The 15,958-nt window shown below is 36.1% G+C and overlaps 1 protein-coding gene across 3 annotated transcripts in view; it reads right to left on the minus strand.

Annotated features, from left to right (window-relative positions):
• The window catches only part of Cfap54 (cilia and flagella associated protein 54), a 295,409-nt gene that overhangs the window by 6,170 nt on the left and 273,281 nt on the right, over positions 1-15,958 (minus strand). For all 3 annotated transcript variants that reach the window (XM_046419397.2, XM_046419399.2, XM_058571287.1), the window contains one exon: positions 5,546-5,679. In XM_046419397.2, coding sequence (XP_046275353.2) covers positions 5,560-5,679 — 120 coding nt within the window. In that variant the 3' untranslated portion in view covers positions 5,546-5,559. The remainder of the gene's footprint in view (positions 1-5,545; positions 5,680-15,958) is intronic.

Here is a 15,958-nt window from a genome sequence, read left to right on the forward strand (position 1 = left end):
GTTCTAGTTGAAAACATACTTCTTAGTAATGAAATTCCTATGCCTCTTAACCCAGTTTTTTAACTAATTAATTTAATCATGAAGAAAACTGCTGTCACTAAAGCCTTCCTTTTAATCATGCCTGTGTTTATGACAAAAAATATCTGTTGCCATGGAAATTTTAGTGTCAAAGTTGCAACTCTATAAGTCTCCATTGAAGTAGAAAGCAAAAACAGAAAATGAATATTCGATAAAGAGAAACTTACTAATGTAATTTTTAACATGTTAAAATTATAGATGGTAGGTGGATTTTATACGTGAACCTCATCTTACATAACAGGCAGTCTTGTAAAACAATCTGCATGTGTATAATTTTGGAAGATCAAATAATGTATTAAGTATAATGAGAAAAGTTATAATTGATAGGAATTTTGCAAGGAATCTGCCTCAATTTAATTAAACATTTAGTATGCCTGTACTATCTTATATTAAAAATTAATATATGCATAGATTGAGTGTTCTAAAATTGGGCATATGTATATAGTCTGATATCAGTTTCAAAATGATTATTAGTTGTCATTATAAACCCAAATAATGGAACCAGATGTGAACCATTCAGATGCAGTCATATAATGAGAACTGAATCATATTTCTCATTTAAGAGATGTTTACTGATTTATGAGCCAATAACTGTACAAAGTCAACAAAATGAGGAAGATATTTGTTTTTAATTTATGAAATATACCATGAATGCAAAAAAAGTAGACAAAATACAAAAAATAAAAAAAAAAAACAACCCACCCAGCTTAAGAAAGAGAAATTTTCAAACCCAAGTGAAACCTCTTGGGCATTCTTCCTAGAGCTTGTTTCCCTTATTCATCCAACAGGTGATCACAACCTGAATTTGGTGTCAAACATTAACTTGTGTTTAAAATACGTTTTGAGGATATATGCACACATTCATAAATACTGTATTGTGTTACTTTGCCTGCTTTACACTTTATATAAATGCTATCTTCCTATGTATCCTTTTGCAACCCTTAATTTTGTTCTCTTGCTCAACCTGCTTGTGAAGAGAATCCAGATTGATACACATCTCTTTAATTTATTTGCAGAAGCTTAGTATTCTATCACTCATTATAACTTCAGGATAATATTTTCCTGTATGACTATGACTATGGCTAATTTATTTATTCTCCATCTGAGGGATATTTAGTAGGTTTTTAAATTTTATTTTTGCTATTATACTCAATGCATCAGTGACATTTTTACACACAAGGGGGTCCACAACAAGCATTTCAAACCTGAGAAAATGGCAGAGTAATTACGCAGTAGACTTTTGAGCTCACTGTTTACTCTCTAAACCATAGTTAGGGACTTTTTTCAAACTTATGCACACAGATAATATTAATAAATAAATGAACAACATCTGTATGTATTACAGATTGAAACTATCCTTGAGGGCATTATGTATTTTTCACTTAAGTTCCCAGCCTTTATGAACACTCTTAAATTAGACAAAATGATGTACTGGGCCTCAATCTGAACTAGTCAAAGGAATGTAGGGCAGACTCATATTTATGACACCCTTGAGCTAAGGGTAGAAAGCTGTGCTATGAAAAGTAGAACAATACGAAACTATGCCAAAGGGCACCGTTAGAGGTCAACTGAGTAGGGCATCCGGAAGTACTTTAGGAACTCAGGGGGAGGACATCCTCCTGCCCAGTCACTCAGAGTAACCTGGAGGGATTTGCAATGCTATTGTCTGGAAGAAGAATGGAAGGACAAGCAAACCAGAGGCAGAAACCAAGTTTCTTGTAAAGTGAACCATTTTATTCCAAAAATGTTCCATTTTTCTCCCCTGCAATTCAGTGAAGGAGAACAAGTCAGCTGGGCTGGGGAATGTGTAAAGCTGCCCGCAAGAAGTGAACCGAGACCACTGCATTTAAGCCTCTGAATAGCTGGCAGGTGGTCAATTTCTAAAGCAATTGCTTGGAGATTGATAAGGAGAAAGATGTGGGAAGCACTTGGATTTTATTACCTATCACTTAGCCACACTTTCCCCTGTCTTCCCTGCATCCCTCCTCCATTTTTTTTTTTTTTTTTGCTTTTCTTTCCTCCCCTTTTCAGTTTGTCTTCTGTTATTCTCTGCTATAATTAAAACAAATAGAAAACACTGCAGGTGTGAACATGCTATAAAGCACTTGCAGATACTGTATATTGCATTTTTAAAAAGCAGCTGCAAACTTATTTGGTCTTAAAGAAAAAAGAAACCCCCCGAAAGACATTTTCATCTGGTAGATTCTGAATTTTCCCTTTGTTTGTACTTGAGCCTAGTTCATCATTTCCACAGCACCTTGCACAGAAAGTTCCAGCTTTAACTAGTGAGTGTTGCTCCTATTTTAGAAGAGACGGGGACTTTGTAGAATGATGTTAAAATGGGAAAACTGTGACTTCAGGGTCTGTTGCAGTTTTAGGCAGTATTTTTCTGAGACAAAAACAACACCCAATAATAACAGCATCTATGAATAACTGACATTGGCGAAAAAGTAAAAAATACACTGAAATGTTATATTATCTGCAATAGTTGGAAGGGACCTGCCTTTCCCTGAGGAAAACCGTGTATTGGCTTAGATAGCATTGCTTCCCTCTACACCATCGTGTTTCTTGAGGCATTCGTTCAGGTCTGCAAGTCATTTTATAAAGTCTCTTTCTAGGGCAGGATAATAGGTGTTTCAATTTTAACTTGAGGCTCAGCTATGGCTTACTCTCCCTTGACTTACAAGTTTTCCAGAGCCATGGAATGGCTTAGCAATGAAGAACTCAGATTCTCCGGTCAAGATTTAAATCCTGGCTCCATCTTTAACTGACCATGATCACTGGGCTTTATGCGTCTGTTTCCCCCTCTGTAACATGGCCTCAGTAATACTCTGTGCATCATGGTCACAATTCTTGGGAAAATACAGGGAGATAATGCATACGAGGTACTTACTAATACAGTGCTTTGCATGGTAACTGCTCCAGAAAGAGTGGGCAAAAGTGGTAGTGGTAATGATGGTGGAGCTATTTGCCATACCTTTACCTCCTTTTTTTAGACTCCATGTTGCCATATGGCCTAGGTCATTTTCTTCCATCCACCCATCCATCCATTCATTGAACAAGTATTATACTATATCATAGATCTCTATGAAGTGTCAGGCATTATTCTAGGCCTCTAGAAAATAGTACATGCATCCTAATAGTTACAATAAAGAAAAATGTGCCAGTCAGGATAGAATCCTGTAAACCCAGTGACTTAGGAAGCTGAGACAGGAGGATTGCCACATTTAAGGCCAGGTCCAGCAACTTAGCAAGACCCTCAGCAACTTAATGAGACCTTGCCTTAATGTAAACTAAAAATAAACAGTTTGGGAATATAGCTCAATGGAAATATGTTCCTGGATTAAATTCCCAGGACCACAAAAATTAATAAATAAGTATATAAAATTAAAATAAGAAAAAATGTAAAGCATTCAACTAGTCAAAACTTAATAGTGATGAATAATGGAAGATGAGCATATATACCCTTGGGATGCTAACATTAGGTTGAAATTAATGGCCTTGGGTTTTAGTCATGTTATATTTCTACATGTATATATTAAATTTATAGGTAATCTACAGCACCTTTCTTGCCCTTGGTGGCCAAATTTTGCATAAAAAATTTAACTTCATCTATTGAGAAATGCAGACCTTCAAAGTGTTCTCTAACCCAGCAGAGACACCTCTCTCTCTCTCTCTCTCTCTCTCTCTCTCTCTCTCTCTCTCTCTCTCTCTTTTTCCATAAGAGCTTCTTCTTTTCTTCTCCATGTTGACCCTCCATGGAGGCCATTCCTTTCACTCAACCCCTTCTATAAATGTCAACTAGTGCCATGTACTTGTCTTTCCTCTCCTTAGTCAACTGTAATGGCACCCTATCAACCACTGATTCAGCCCCAAGTCTCCATTCAAGACCATCCTTAGAGTTCATCTCATTTTCCATGCTAACTGCATACACTGGCTAGGTAGTAGGCTAGAACTCTGCACATGCACCAAATGCATTTCCACGTGTATGCCTCTGCCCTCCTACAGTGCCCAATTCTAGAAAATTTCTATAGCAATTTTTCAACTGCCCAAATTCTTCTGATCCTTAAATGCCTTGCCAAAAAGACTTATGTAGTACTGTAGGACAATTCTAGTTTGGTTTCTTACATATATTGAAATTCTGTGGATGTCTATATTTAAAAAATTAGGGGCCAACTTAAGATTGATCCTTTTTTTTTTACTTTTTATTATTAAGACCATTTTAAAATGCTAGTTACTAGATACTATTATAATGTTTCATAAAAGAAAGGCATTTTTAAGGATTGGGGATATAGCTTAGAGGTTAAGCATCACTGAATTCAATTTCTGGTACCAAATAAATAAAGTAAAATAAACAAAAAAAATTTAAAAAGAAAAAAAATAAAGATCCTTTTAACACCGTTAGGAAGTAAGAAATTCATAATCTGAGAATAAAGAACAATATACTATTATATATTATATTTAGATTTAGAAAAATAGATTTACTTACTTTATTTACTTAGCCATGAGTAATCATTTATGGGCCAGCATCTGGAGAGCATTCATGTTTAGCATTGTTAGATGCTAGACAGTCAGAAATGCTCAGTCCTTCTCTACTTTGGCAGGGAAACAGCACTCCCGGTACTCTGACATTGCTACATTAGACACTATACTAAGCGTCTCATTGCACCAAATCACTTACTTTGATACATACAATAGCCCTATGAGAAGGACGCTAATGTCCCCACATTCTATAGATGAGAAAACAAAAGCCTGAGAGTTTAAGTTAATTCTTTAAAGTAGCAAAGCTAGCTAGCAAATGGTGAAGTTACTTATTATCCAAACCCAGGTCTATGTGATTGCAGAGTCAGAGCACTAAGATGTGATCTCTCCGAAGTATAAAATATGGAAGGTCTAACTGGCTTCAGAGTTCTTTCCAAAGCCAATAGACAAACTTCCAGAGTTGAATTGACCACCTGTTGGGGTTAATACATGGTTTCTCAACACTGGCACCACTGACATCTTGGGATGGGTAATTCTTAGTTATTGGAGGATGTTTAGCAGCACCCATATCCTCTACCCACTAGAGGCCAATACCATTCTTCCTCCAGTTATAATAACCCAGAATGTCTCCAGACACTGTCAAATGTCTTCGATGCAGAAAACTGCTCTCAGTTGAGAACTATTGGTTTAATCTTATCTTGTTGGATGGACATGTCTAAAGACAACCTCACATAAACTACCACAAATGTTAGAATAGTTATGTCATGCACAAACATGTTTTCTTTGGCTATCTCTGTAAGATAGTTTGAATAAAACTGGCATTGTCATTTAATTCAAATGCTATGTAAAGCATTCCTCAACACTATAGTTTATAAAAAAAAACTCTAGCTTATATAAGAGAATAATCTTGATAGTTGTAAGAGAACAGTTCCAGAAACTTATTTCAAACTAAGAAAAATACTAATTGGATTCTTTCTAAAGTTACCTTGGAAAGGATGGTCATGAAATAATCGACACTATCCAGTTGAAAAGGCTTCCTCCTGATATAATACAGCCATTAGCAAGATCGAAAAGTCTCTCAAGATTGAATATAGAAGGCAGCGAGATATCAAATGGGACCTGAAAAAAAAATAGAAGTGTTTGTGAAATACACTGTTTCAAACTGTTCACTGTATTCTCAAAATACCCAGATACACATTTCACATGACAATTTTATATGAAAGTTAGCTACCTTTGTTGGTTAAGATAAGGCACAAAGCTTCATACCTCTATAGTGCTGAAATGTCACAAAGTCATTCTGTATCCTATTAGGATTTATAGATTAGCCTTCAAATTATCAGGTCCTTCCAAAAATGTAGACTGTTTATATGGTCTTGCTCATAATTCCAAGCATAGGACTCTTGGCCCTGTTCTATTGAAATGCTTTCCTTCCTAACAGACTGGCTGTTGACACATCTCCCTCCCTCATTTTGAGCATAAGTCACACCACAGTCAAGGGGAAATACCAGTAAATTATATCTGGAGATCATTCTATTTGAAAGAGGCACTGAGTGGCCATGACTGAAAGTAACTACAGCCAAACTCATCCTAAGCAAGTTGAAAAACAAGAGAATAAAGACTGCTTCTCTTGTCATAGTGTTGGTTATTTGATTGGGGGAAGGACAAGGAAGAGAAGACAAAACTGATGGAAAGGAAATGAATGTTTACAAAGATCCACTTTGTACCAATATGTTTGTATCATGAATGAGCAAATGCTACATAGAATGACCACAACGGGTTAGAACTGTGGGCCTAAATCACAGTAAGAAATTAGAGGACAAGTTTTACTAATTTCTTGTCTACTTATTAAATAAACCATTCATTCCTTTTATTCTCAAAGAAGCACAATGAACTTAAAAAAAAAAGTGGAGGCTGGTTTTTGTTAACTTTTTCTTCACTTAAAACAAATGAATCCCAATGATTTCTAGAACTTGAAACAATAAAGAGGCATTAAAAAGCTTAATATCATCTCCCCCCTTCCTTTATCAATTCTGATATAAAATCAATTTTTTTCCTATGGCTTTTGTGTTTCTTTTTTAAACGGGATGACCACCTTTCCATTATTTAATGATATATAATATATATTAGTGACATATAAGAGAAATCCCTTCTTAATTGATTCAGGGAACCACATGGAAGTTAAGAGTGTGCCTTCTAGAGTAAGACTGTCTGGTTCAAATTCAGACTTCACAGACACCAGCTCTGCAAGGGGGTCAAGTATTTGATCTGCCTGTATCTTAATTTCATCATCCATGAAATAGAAATGATAATATTACTATACCATATTGTTTTTACAAGGATTGAATGAGTTCATACAAATAAATGGCGCCTAGCATACTACAATGACTACTTGATAAAAACTACATAATACTATTATTACTGAATCCATCCTTCTTTATGGGTATGCAACAGTTGGGCTGGCCAGCTCCTGATTTGTTCCATCATTCTCTGCAGAGCTCACTTCTGCTTTTTTGTACATGCTTGCCTATTTATAGATAGATAATCCCTGGATATAGTGGTTTTTTATTTCTGTGTTACTGATTCTCTGAAATTGTTTTGTTTAGTCAAGGTGTATTTACCTTTTACATTTTAACATTTCTTTCTAGAATTACTTTCCAAATAAGTTATGGCAATTAACACTTCAACCAGAAATATGTGAGAATTTCCTCAAACCCAAGGTAGCATGTTATGGAATGTCAGAAACCCTCATTTTTGTTGTTACTTTTGCTATTTCATTATAATTTTTATTCAGTGAAAAGGGAACAATTTTGGGAATTAATTCTAATTGCTTTATTAATGCATTGGAACTACATATAGTAACCATGCTTATTTTGGTTGTATCTCATTGCTATTTAATTGCTCTGAACATTTGATCTATTTTATGTGATGAAACATCTCATATCCAATTTAATAACATTTAGAAGATGGCTTTCAAAGAAGTAAACAAGGGAAAAAAATTGGTATTAAAAATATTTATATTTTCTTTAGAACTCCCTTTTGTTGCAGAACCCTTTTCATTATGTAGAAATGGTTTTAACAAAACAAGGTGGCCAAGTTAGTTTTATTTAATATTGGAGTTATCTTTATGACATAATTTATTTACTAGATACAAATAGAGCATTTTGGCTTCTGACCCTTTCATTGAACCTCTGTACACAGGTCACCATTGGTCAAAGCAGAAAGATTAACTGGTGAGTTTATGTTGAGAGCCACAGTTTAGTCGGAATGACGCCTGGCATTTTGCTAGAGGGAATGGTTGAAAGGTGACCCTGCTCCGGGATTAGGGCTGATCCTGCTGCCCTAATCCGGGGGATTTGGCGTGGGGAGCCCAGTGGAGGGAGTGTGTTCCCGGGAAGTGTGTGTAGAGTGCTGGTGAGAGTTCGGGAATAAAGAGTTGCTATTTGAACCTACAAGGCTTTGTGGAGGCTCTCGGTTATTTTGTGCCCAGCCAGACTGCGGCAAGTTTACTTATGGAGGCCACAGGCCAAAGTTTCACATTAGAAAGATAAAAGCAGTTGTCACCCAGAAGGCACTGATCCTTGTCTGTCCTCAGAAAAATACAAATTATTCTAAAAATATTAGGACCCACCCTAACTTTCTAGATACCCAAGTGTTTTAAGCCCTTTGGAAGGTAAATCTAGTACTTCATGTACTTATGTCTATGCTAGAACATAGTATTCTATATTTTTGTATTGATACACACAATTTTAAGGTAAATTTCTGATTGAAATATATATTTATTTTTCAAAATGAACATATTTATGAAACCATCACCCAGATCAAGAAATAGTGAGATTTACCAGGTTACTGGGTATGCATGTGTTTACCCTTAAGACAACTGGACCATAGTTTTCAAACTCACACTCTCTAAAAGCAATGTATGAAAGCTCTGCTTATTCCATATTTTTACAAACTTTGATAATTTCAGTTTAATATTTTGGCCATTCTGGTGTTTCGTATGCATCAAGAAACTCATTATGGTCTGGGAGTGGTGGCACACACCTATAATCCCAGCAGCTCAGGAGGCTGAGTCAGGAGGATTGTAAATTCAAAGCTAGCATCAGTAACACCTAGGCACTAAGCAACTCAGTGAGACTCTGTCTCTAAATAAAATACAAATAGAGCTGGGGATATGGCTCAGGTGCTCCTGAGTTCAAGACCCAATATTAAAAAACAAAACAAAACAGAAAAAGAAACTCATTATGTTTTTAATGTCATGTCCTTGACAACTAATAACACCTATAGGTCTCTCCATGAAGTGCAGATTTTTTATGGATACATATGGGAATTCTTAATATATTCTAGGAACTAATCCTTTATTCTCTCTCTCTCTCTCACACACACACACACACACACATGCTCCTACATTGTGGCTCACCATTTCACTTAAAGATAGTTTAAATACAGTCCAATTTATAGTCTTTATTCTAGGAATGGTAATTTTTTATGTGGGTCCTAATTATGAAATCCTTGCCACGACCAGGGTCATGAAGATAAAATCCTTTATGATATTCTCTGGAAGATTTATTATTTTATCTTCTTCATGTGCTCCTATGATCAATTTGGAATTGATTTTGAATGCTCTATAAGGTAAGGACTGAGGTGTGTTACTTTTCTATATAGATATTCACCTGGCCCAGACTCATTTATTGAAAATGTTTTTCCTTCTGCACCGTATGGAAAAATCACTGTATATGTATGGGTCTCTTTCTGGACTCTCATTCTATTTATGTGTTTGTAGAATAGAGATTCTCTCTTTTTTTAGCTGCTGAACTCTATTCTGTTTATCTATACTTACTCCAGTTTCATTCTGTGTTCTTGTGGTTCTTTAATAAGACATAATATCCAAAAGTTTAAGTCCATCAGCTTTATTCTTGTTCTAGATGGTCTTTAAGTTCTTTGTACATTTATGTAAATTACTGATACTTCTATAATTGATAGCTTTTTAAATTTCACTTCTAGTTGTGCTTATTCTAAAGAGAAATAAAAATATATTTGTATTGGTTGAACATATAGCAACTTCCTTGAATTTATTTATTCTAAGAGTTTATCTGAAACTACTTTGAGTTTTTTGTGTCTATGAATAATGACAGTTTTATTTCTTCCTTTCTCACACCTGTACCTTAAAAAAGAAAGAAAGAAAGAAAACACCTGTACCTTTTTTGAAATTCCTCCATTTGTCTGGCTAAGAACTTCCATTAGAAGTAATGATAGATATCATTTACATATAATTAACTAACTTTTCAAACCAGAGGAAAGAGGAATGTTTATTTAATGAGTGGTATTGTAAAATTGCTACTGTGGCTGCATCCTTACCTTGATTTATATCCTATATTATTTTTGTTACATTTACGTAGATTTTAAATAATTTTGCCACTATTACAAATGAAGTTTAAAATTTTTTAATTTTAAATTATTTTCACTAGAATTAGGAAATCACCTAACCATGGTTAGGGCAGCGCTTGGTAAAATCAACATTTTATCAAATACTAAAAAAAATCACTATCCTCAAAATCATTAAGGCCAGTTTTTTACATGTTAACTTAGGTGAAAACACTGAATTTGTCTCACAGCAGAAGCACATCAATGTTATCAATATTAAAAGAAACTGAATGTTCATTTAAAGTGAATCCACATAAATTTTACCAAGTGAACATACCCAGCAGACCTGGAGACTGAATGACTTGCCCAAGATTCTTTAGCCAGTGAAGGTCAAGGTCAGGATCCATGCCAAGCACATCGACTCTTTAGAACACATTCTTCACCACTCTGCCGCACTGCCTCTCCCCCAGTACCCATCTCTCTCAGGTTCCTCCCGCCTTGTATGTCCAGCATGGGCAAGTCCAAGACTCTTGCTCCATCCAGCCTCTCTCCCGCTCCTAACCAAATCCTTCTTCCTATGGGTTCAGCGTGTACCCTGGACACTCACATTTCCAGCTTCTGCTTTTGGAAATTTAAGGAAGGTTTAGGATTTTCTTCCATAGGAAATTTCTCAAATAAATTTAAGCTTCAGGTGAAATTATGAAACTTTCTTGACATTTAATAAAGGAAATATTGGCAATTGCATAAATGTAGGTAGGCTTCTATGCTTTGTTTTATTTTGTTTTTTATAATTAGTCTTGAATCCAGATTGTCCAGCAGAAGGTACCAAGGAATCCTGATTTCTTTTCTTAGGTTAGAAAAGTCTCCATGGAGGAAAAGGCAGAGCACCTTTTGGCAAGTAACTATAAGTTCCTTTAACTAGGTTATACTTTAAGGAGCAATATTAAATAAATGATGATTTTGCCCTCTCAAGACCAAAATAGTAAAAAGAAGGGAAAGTGGGGTAGGGTGGGGGAACCCATTGAAAAAGGGTTCATAGGGATTTTGAAAGCCATTAGCGAGAGCTAAAGGTTATTTTCTAATTCTATACTTTATATGAGTTTTTTCATGAAAACTAGATTATATTGTAATAAAGATTTTATAACTTGTGTTCTGTTATTCCAATATTTTACCTCAATCTAAAGGAAAATTATATTGTCTTCAAAATATTTATTATTCTTCTCAACCCAGTGAGTTTTTATTAAGTACCTATTCTAAAACTTCTTCCTACTCCTTCCTACTCCTCTAAGGAGTGTCAGTTGCTTTTTTATTGATTTTTAAGTGGTAAATAACAACAACAACAACAACAAAAAAGTGGAGAGGGAGAACAAACTTCCACAAATCATTTAGGTTTGCTTATTCTTATACTGTGACTGGGAAGCAGGAGTTTGAACAACTCTGAGTTTTGTGATATGGATGGATTTAACTCAGTCACCTTTTGAAAACCTTAAAACATAGAGCAAGAGACATGGGAAAAAATTTTAATACCCTCAGGGTAAGAAGCCAAATAGTATTTCCATCCAGCACTCTTACATATAAGTTTCTCTATCATGTTTTCTATCTCTTCTTAATATATCGCCTTTTCTGAAGCTAATGATTTATTGAATTTCTTCCCTAGACTGGGGAAAAACACATTTCAAAGGAGAAAGGATAATATGATACTAGATTACTTAAGAACCAATGTCATGAATGACTGGTGACCCATCTAATAGAAGTTTCACATGAGGGAGAACTAGATATATTTGGTTTCACTGTACTTTACACAATTATGAACATCCCTATGCCAGCAATAATCGATATTATTTCCCCCCCTCTATCAGAAACAGCACTCAAAGCTTAGGAGGATAAAAGGGCTTTTATACAACTCTGCCAGACCACAGGAAATTTCACACTTTTCTGAGAATAAAATTATCTTTTCATCACTCTAATTTTGTGCTACTAAAACTTTAAATATGACAGAAAATATTTTTTATATGAGATCAAACAGTCATACTGGTGAGATGTAGAAATCTTTTAATATTAAATTTTAAAGAAATAATATTACTATAAAAAGCATTTTACAGAGAACAAGAAAATTGGAAATTAAAGACAAGATGAAGTGGAGAAAGCATTTGTGTAGGGATTTGGTTCAGGTGGCACATTGTCTAGTAGGAAAATAGACCCTTCTTAAATCAATAGGAAAATAGACCCTTCTTAAATGATCACCGTCACTAGCATTACCACCCTCACTTGACCATGACTGAGCTCTGCTGTGCATGGTGTTTCCTTTTAATAAAGGACAGAGTTCACCTTTTAATAAAGGACAATTTTTGCTCATATGCATCATCTCATATGCGCAAAAAACCAGATGTTTCAAACTCCAAACATGTCAGCAACAGGAGGGCCCCTGTCTCTCTTCTCACCTTAACTGGATGTTTCCAACAATAGCCTGTTTACTGAAATACATGAAGAGCACCTCCACGAGCCAAGTGTGTTGTGGGAGACCTCTGGTCAGTGCAATGTATGCTCAGAAATCAATTTTACATTTTGTTCACTACTTAGAGTTGTGGTATAATAAAAGTTAATATTTGTCCTCATCCTGAGTTCCTGGCACAGAGCTCCTGAAACACTTGGAATTTGCTGTTTTTTATATGCTAAGGATAGGAGAAGCAATTAAGTTCAATCATAGCTAATGATGTAATCAATCATGCTTACATAAGGAAACCCCATAAAATCTCTATTCTGGGTGTTTGCAGGGTACCACAGGCCTGGAGGCTCTGGAAGGGTGACATACTCTCAGGGAGAATGGCAGGTCCTCTTCCTTGCCCTATGCATCTCTTCCATCTGGTGTTCCCAAGTTATAGCTCTTACAGCAAACTCATAATCATAAATAAAAGTGGTGTGTTTTGTTTGTTTGTTTTTTGTTTTTTTAGTTTTGTGAGTTGTTAAGGAAGGATCCAAGTTTGTATTTGACTGAGAGACACCTTGTTTGTTACATCTGTTTGCATCAGGCACCTGAAGTGAAGGCAGTCTTGTGGAAATGAGCCCTTAACTTGATGTTCTATTATATTCGGGGTAGTAAATATCAGAATTTGATAAAATCTTTGGAGACCCAGTTGGTGTTGGAGAATCCTAGAACTGTTTAGTATTAGGAAAACCCATATGGCAGCCATACCTAGTATTATTCAAACTAAGGCAGAGCTCAGCTAGAGAATGTCTCAGGGTCCTTGACCTTTTCTTCCTGGGCAACCATTTTGCACACATTATCATTCCCACCCTACCCACACCCAGTTAAAGCTCTCTACTTAATGCAAAGTGGTAGAGTTGATATAGGTATACGGTTTTTCATAGAGAACTATTTAAGGATACAGAAGAGACCCTAATAGTGAAAGTTCAGGCTGTACATATCCTGGCTTATTCTGAGTGCTCAGGACTGAGGCCCAGAATAAGGCACCTTTGAAGTCTGACACAGCAATGTGTAGAAAGAACAGCTGCTTTCTCTCACTGGGAAGGCATTTTCCAAAGAGGTGGAATTAGATGTAAGTTCAAGGCTTTTATAATCAAGGGTTAGAAGGAAGAGTTAAAGGAAAAGTTTCCTTGGATAGAGAATTTAACAGAAACGCTTGTATCTGATATCTTGTCAAACTGAACGTCTATTCCTCACTCTTTGTGAAGATATATATTCTAATACAGTATTTAAATGTTATTGTATTTCATTTTTACATTATTACCTTTATTTTCAAAGAATGACTTTAAAGCTTCGCATTTCGTGAGCAGCTTTGGGCTTGTCAACGGTTGACAGACACTTCTGTACTCTGGAAAAATAGTTTTTCCTGAGACAGGAAGAACTACGTTTATTGAGAACTGGATACAGGCTGATGTCTTTGTTTTTTTAAAGGTGTTTGTTTTTTTTCATTTGTAAATTAACTGTTATAGGGGAGGTCAAAAGAAAAATGGGATTGAACTGTGGGTCACACTGTATTAAGTATTTTTAGTCTTGAGTGGGTGATATGTGTATATGATGTTTTCCTCTTACTTTTGCTTTAAAAATTAAACTTTAAGCCAGAAAGTATGTTTCAGAGTTACTTTAGATTTCTTTAATTGTGTGCTCGTACGTATTCATCACTAGTCTTCAGTTTTTAATTTTTTCAGTCCTTGTTGTAGTTTAGTTTCCTGATACTATAGTTTGGATTTTAAGTTCCTCCCACCCCCATGTGGTAAAGGCTTGGTCTTCAGAGGGATGCTACTGGGAGGTGGTGGAGCCTTCAGGAGTTGGGTCCAGTAGGAGGTTTTAGGTCATTGGGGGTGTGCCCTCAGAGAGTATCCCAGAGCCTCTTCCTCTTTTTTTTTTTTTTTCTTCCTGACTCACAATGAGGTGTGTGGTTTTGCTCTTTTATAATCAAGGTTTTGCTCTACTGTATGCTCCCAACATGTTGTGTGCCTCTTCACAGGTCCAGAAGTAAAGTGGTCAAAAAAAAAACATGGACTAGAACCTCCAAAACTGTGAACCAAAATAACCTTTTCACTTTATAAGTTTGTTTTCTGGTGTATTTGTTATAGTGATGGAAAGCTGACAAACCACACCTGGGAAGCAGATTCTAAGATGGAATTGAGTTTTCAAGAAGTTGATTAGGATTAGCGAATACCTCTGGGATTGATATCTGTGGAAAAGAAAAGGAAGCAAGATTAGGCTGAAGGAGAAGATGCACTGAAATGCAGCAAAGGGTTCAGCTCAACCTTGCAGGGAGCTCTGAAGCTCGGATGGCCCTTCAGAGTTATCTTTAAATGTGGTGGTTGCGGGGGTCAGTTCTTGTACCCCCATTTCAACCAGTAATTGGATGCAGTCTTTCCTGTAGGAAGAAGTCATAAACTTTAGATGAAAGAAATTCCTGGAGAGAGTTGAGAACTTGAGGGCTATCAGCCAGCACATTCCCAGAGCTGGGAAAATAAGTTCTTCAGTCTTGAAAAGGAGGTGCAGATGGCTCAGTGTGGAGGCCACAAGGGTTTTTAATTCAGTGGATAACTATGAAAACATTAAGTGGCAATATGGCAGCATGTGGCCAAAAGAGATTAAAGTAATAATCTAATTTTTATGCCAAATTTCTAGATGCTTCCCTACAAGGTTTTAGTAAAACAAACCTAATATGTTTTCAGTATCATTTCTATTAATCACCATATTTGAGTGCCCTTAGGAACATCCCCCTGCCCCCAGAGTGAGAGGAGATTTAGAGATTAAAGAAGAGTAGGAAGAAAATTCAGAAATAATGTCTCCCAGCAAGTATTTATCTTCCTATAAACTTAAATTTGGAAAAATTGAATAATTTCATATTTATTCTAACTTTACTTGAGAATTTCCTGCAGACTCTCTAGAACCCTCTGTAAAATTTCCAAAAGCAGAAGATGGAAAAGTGTGTTTGTCCAGGGTGCTGAACCTAATGGAAGTCAGGTAGGAGTCGGGAGAGAGGCTGCTTGGAGCAGGGGATTTTATGGGGAGCCTTTTGACCTGCCAGTGATTGACAGACAAGGTAGGAAGGGAATCTCAGAGAGTAGCTGGGTGCCAGGGGAGAAGCCGAGCCACAGAGTGGTTAGGAACATGTTCTGAGGAGCCAGTGTGCCTGGGCATGGATCCTGATCCTGACACTGACAAGCTGAGAGACAGACCTTGGGCAAAAGTCACTTAAGGTCTTCAGGCCTCAATTTCTAACATGCAAAAATGGACAATAACGAATCTATGTTAACCACAACAGGAATCTGAAGTTACATGTTTAACTTTCCTATTGCTGCTTAACAAATTTTACCACCAAACTTAGTAGTTTACAACAACATAAATTTATGTCTTATAGTCCTGGAAGTTAAAAATCTGAAATTGCTTTAATTAGGTTAAACTCCACCGGGAGAGGCTGCCTGTATTTCTTTCTCATAGCCCCTTTCTCCATCTTAAAAGCTCATCATTCCAATCTCTGATTCCATTATCTCATCCTCTTCTCTGCTTATCTTTCCAAATCTCCTCCTGAATCCC

The sequence above is a fragment of the Marmota monax genome, unplaced genomic scaffold (assembly GCF_021218885.2).
Source record: "Marmota monax isolate L192 unplaced genomic scaffold, Marmota_monax_Labrador192_F-V1.1 WCK01_AAM20220418_F8-fsc00036, whole genome shotgun sequence".
NCBI lineage: Eukaryota > Metazoa > Chordata > Mammalia > Rodentia > Sciuridae > Marmota > Marmota monax.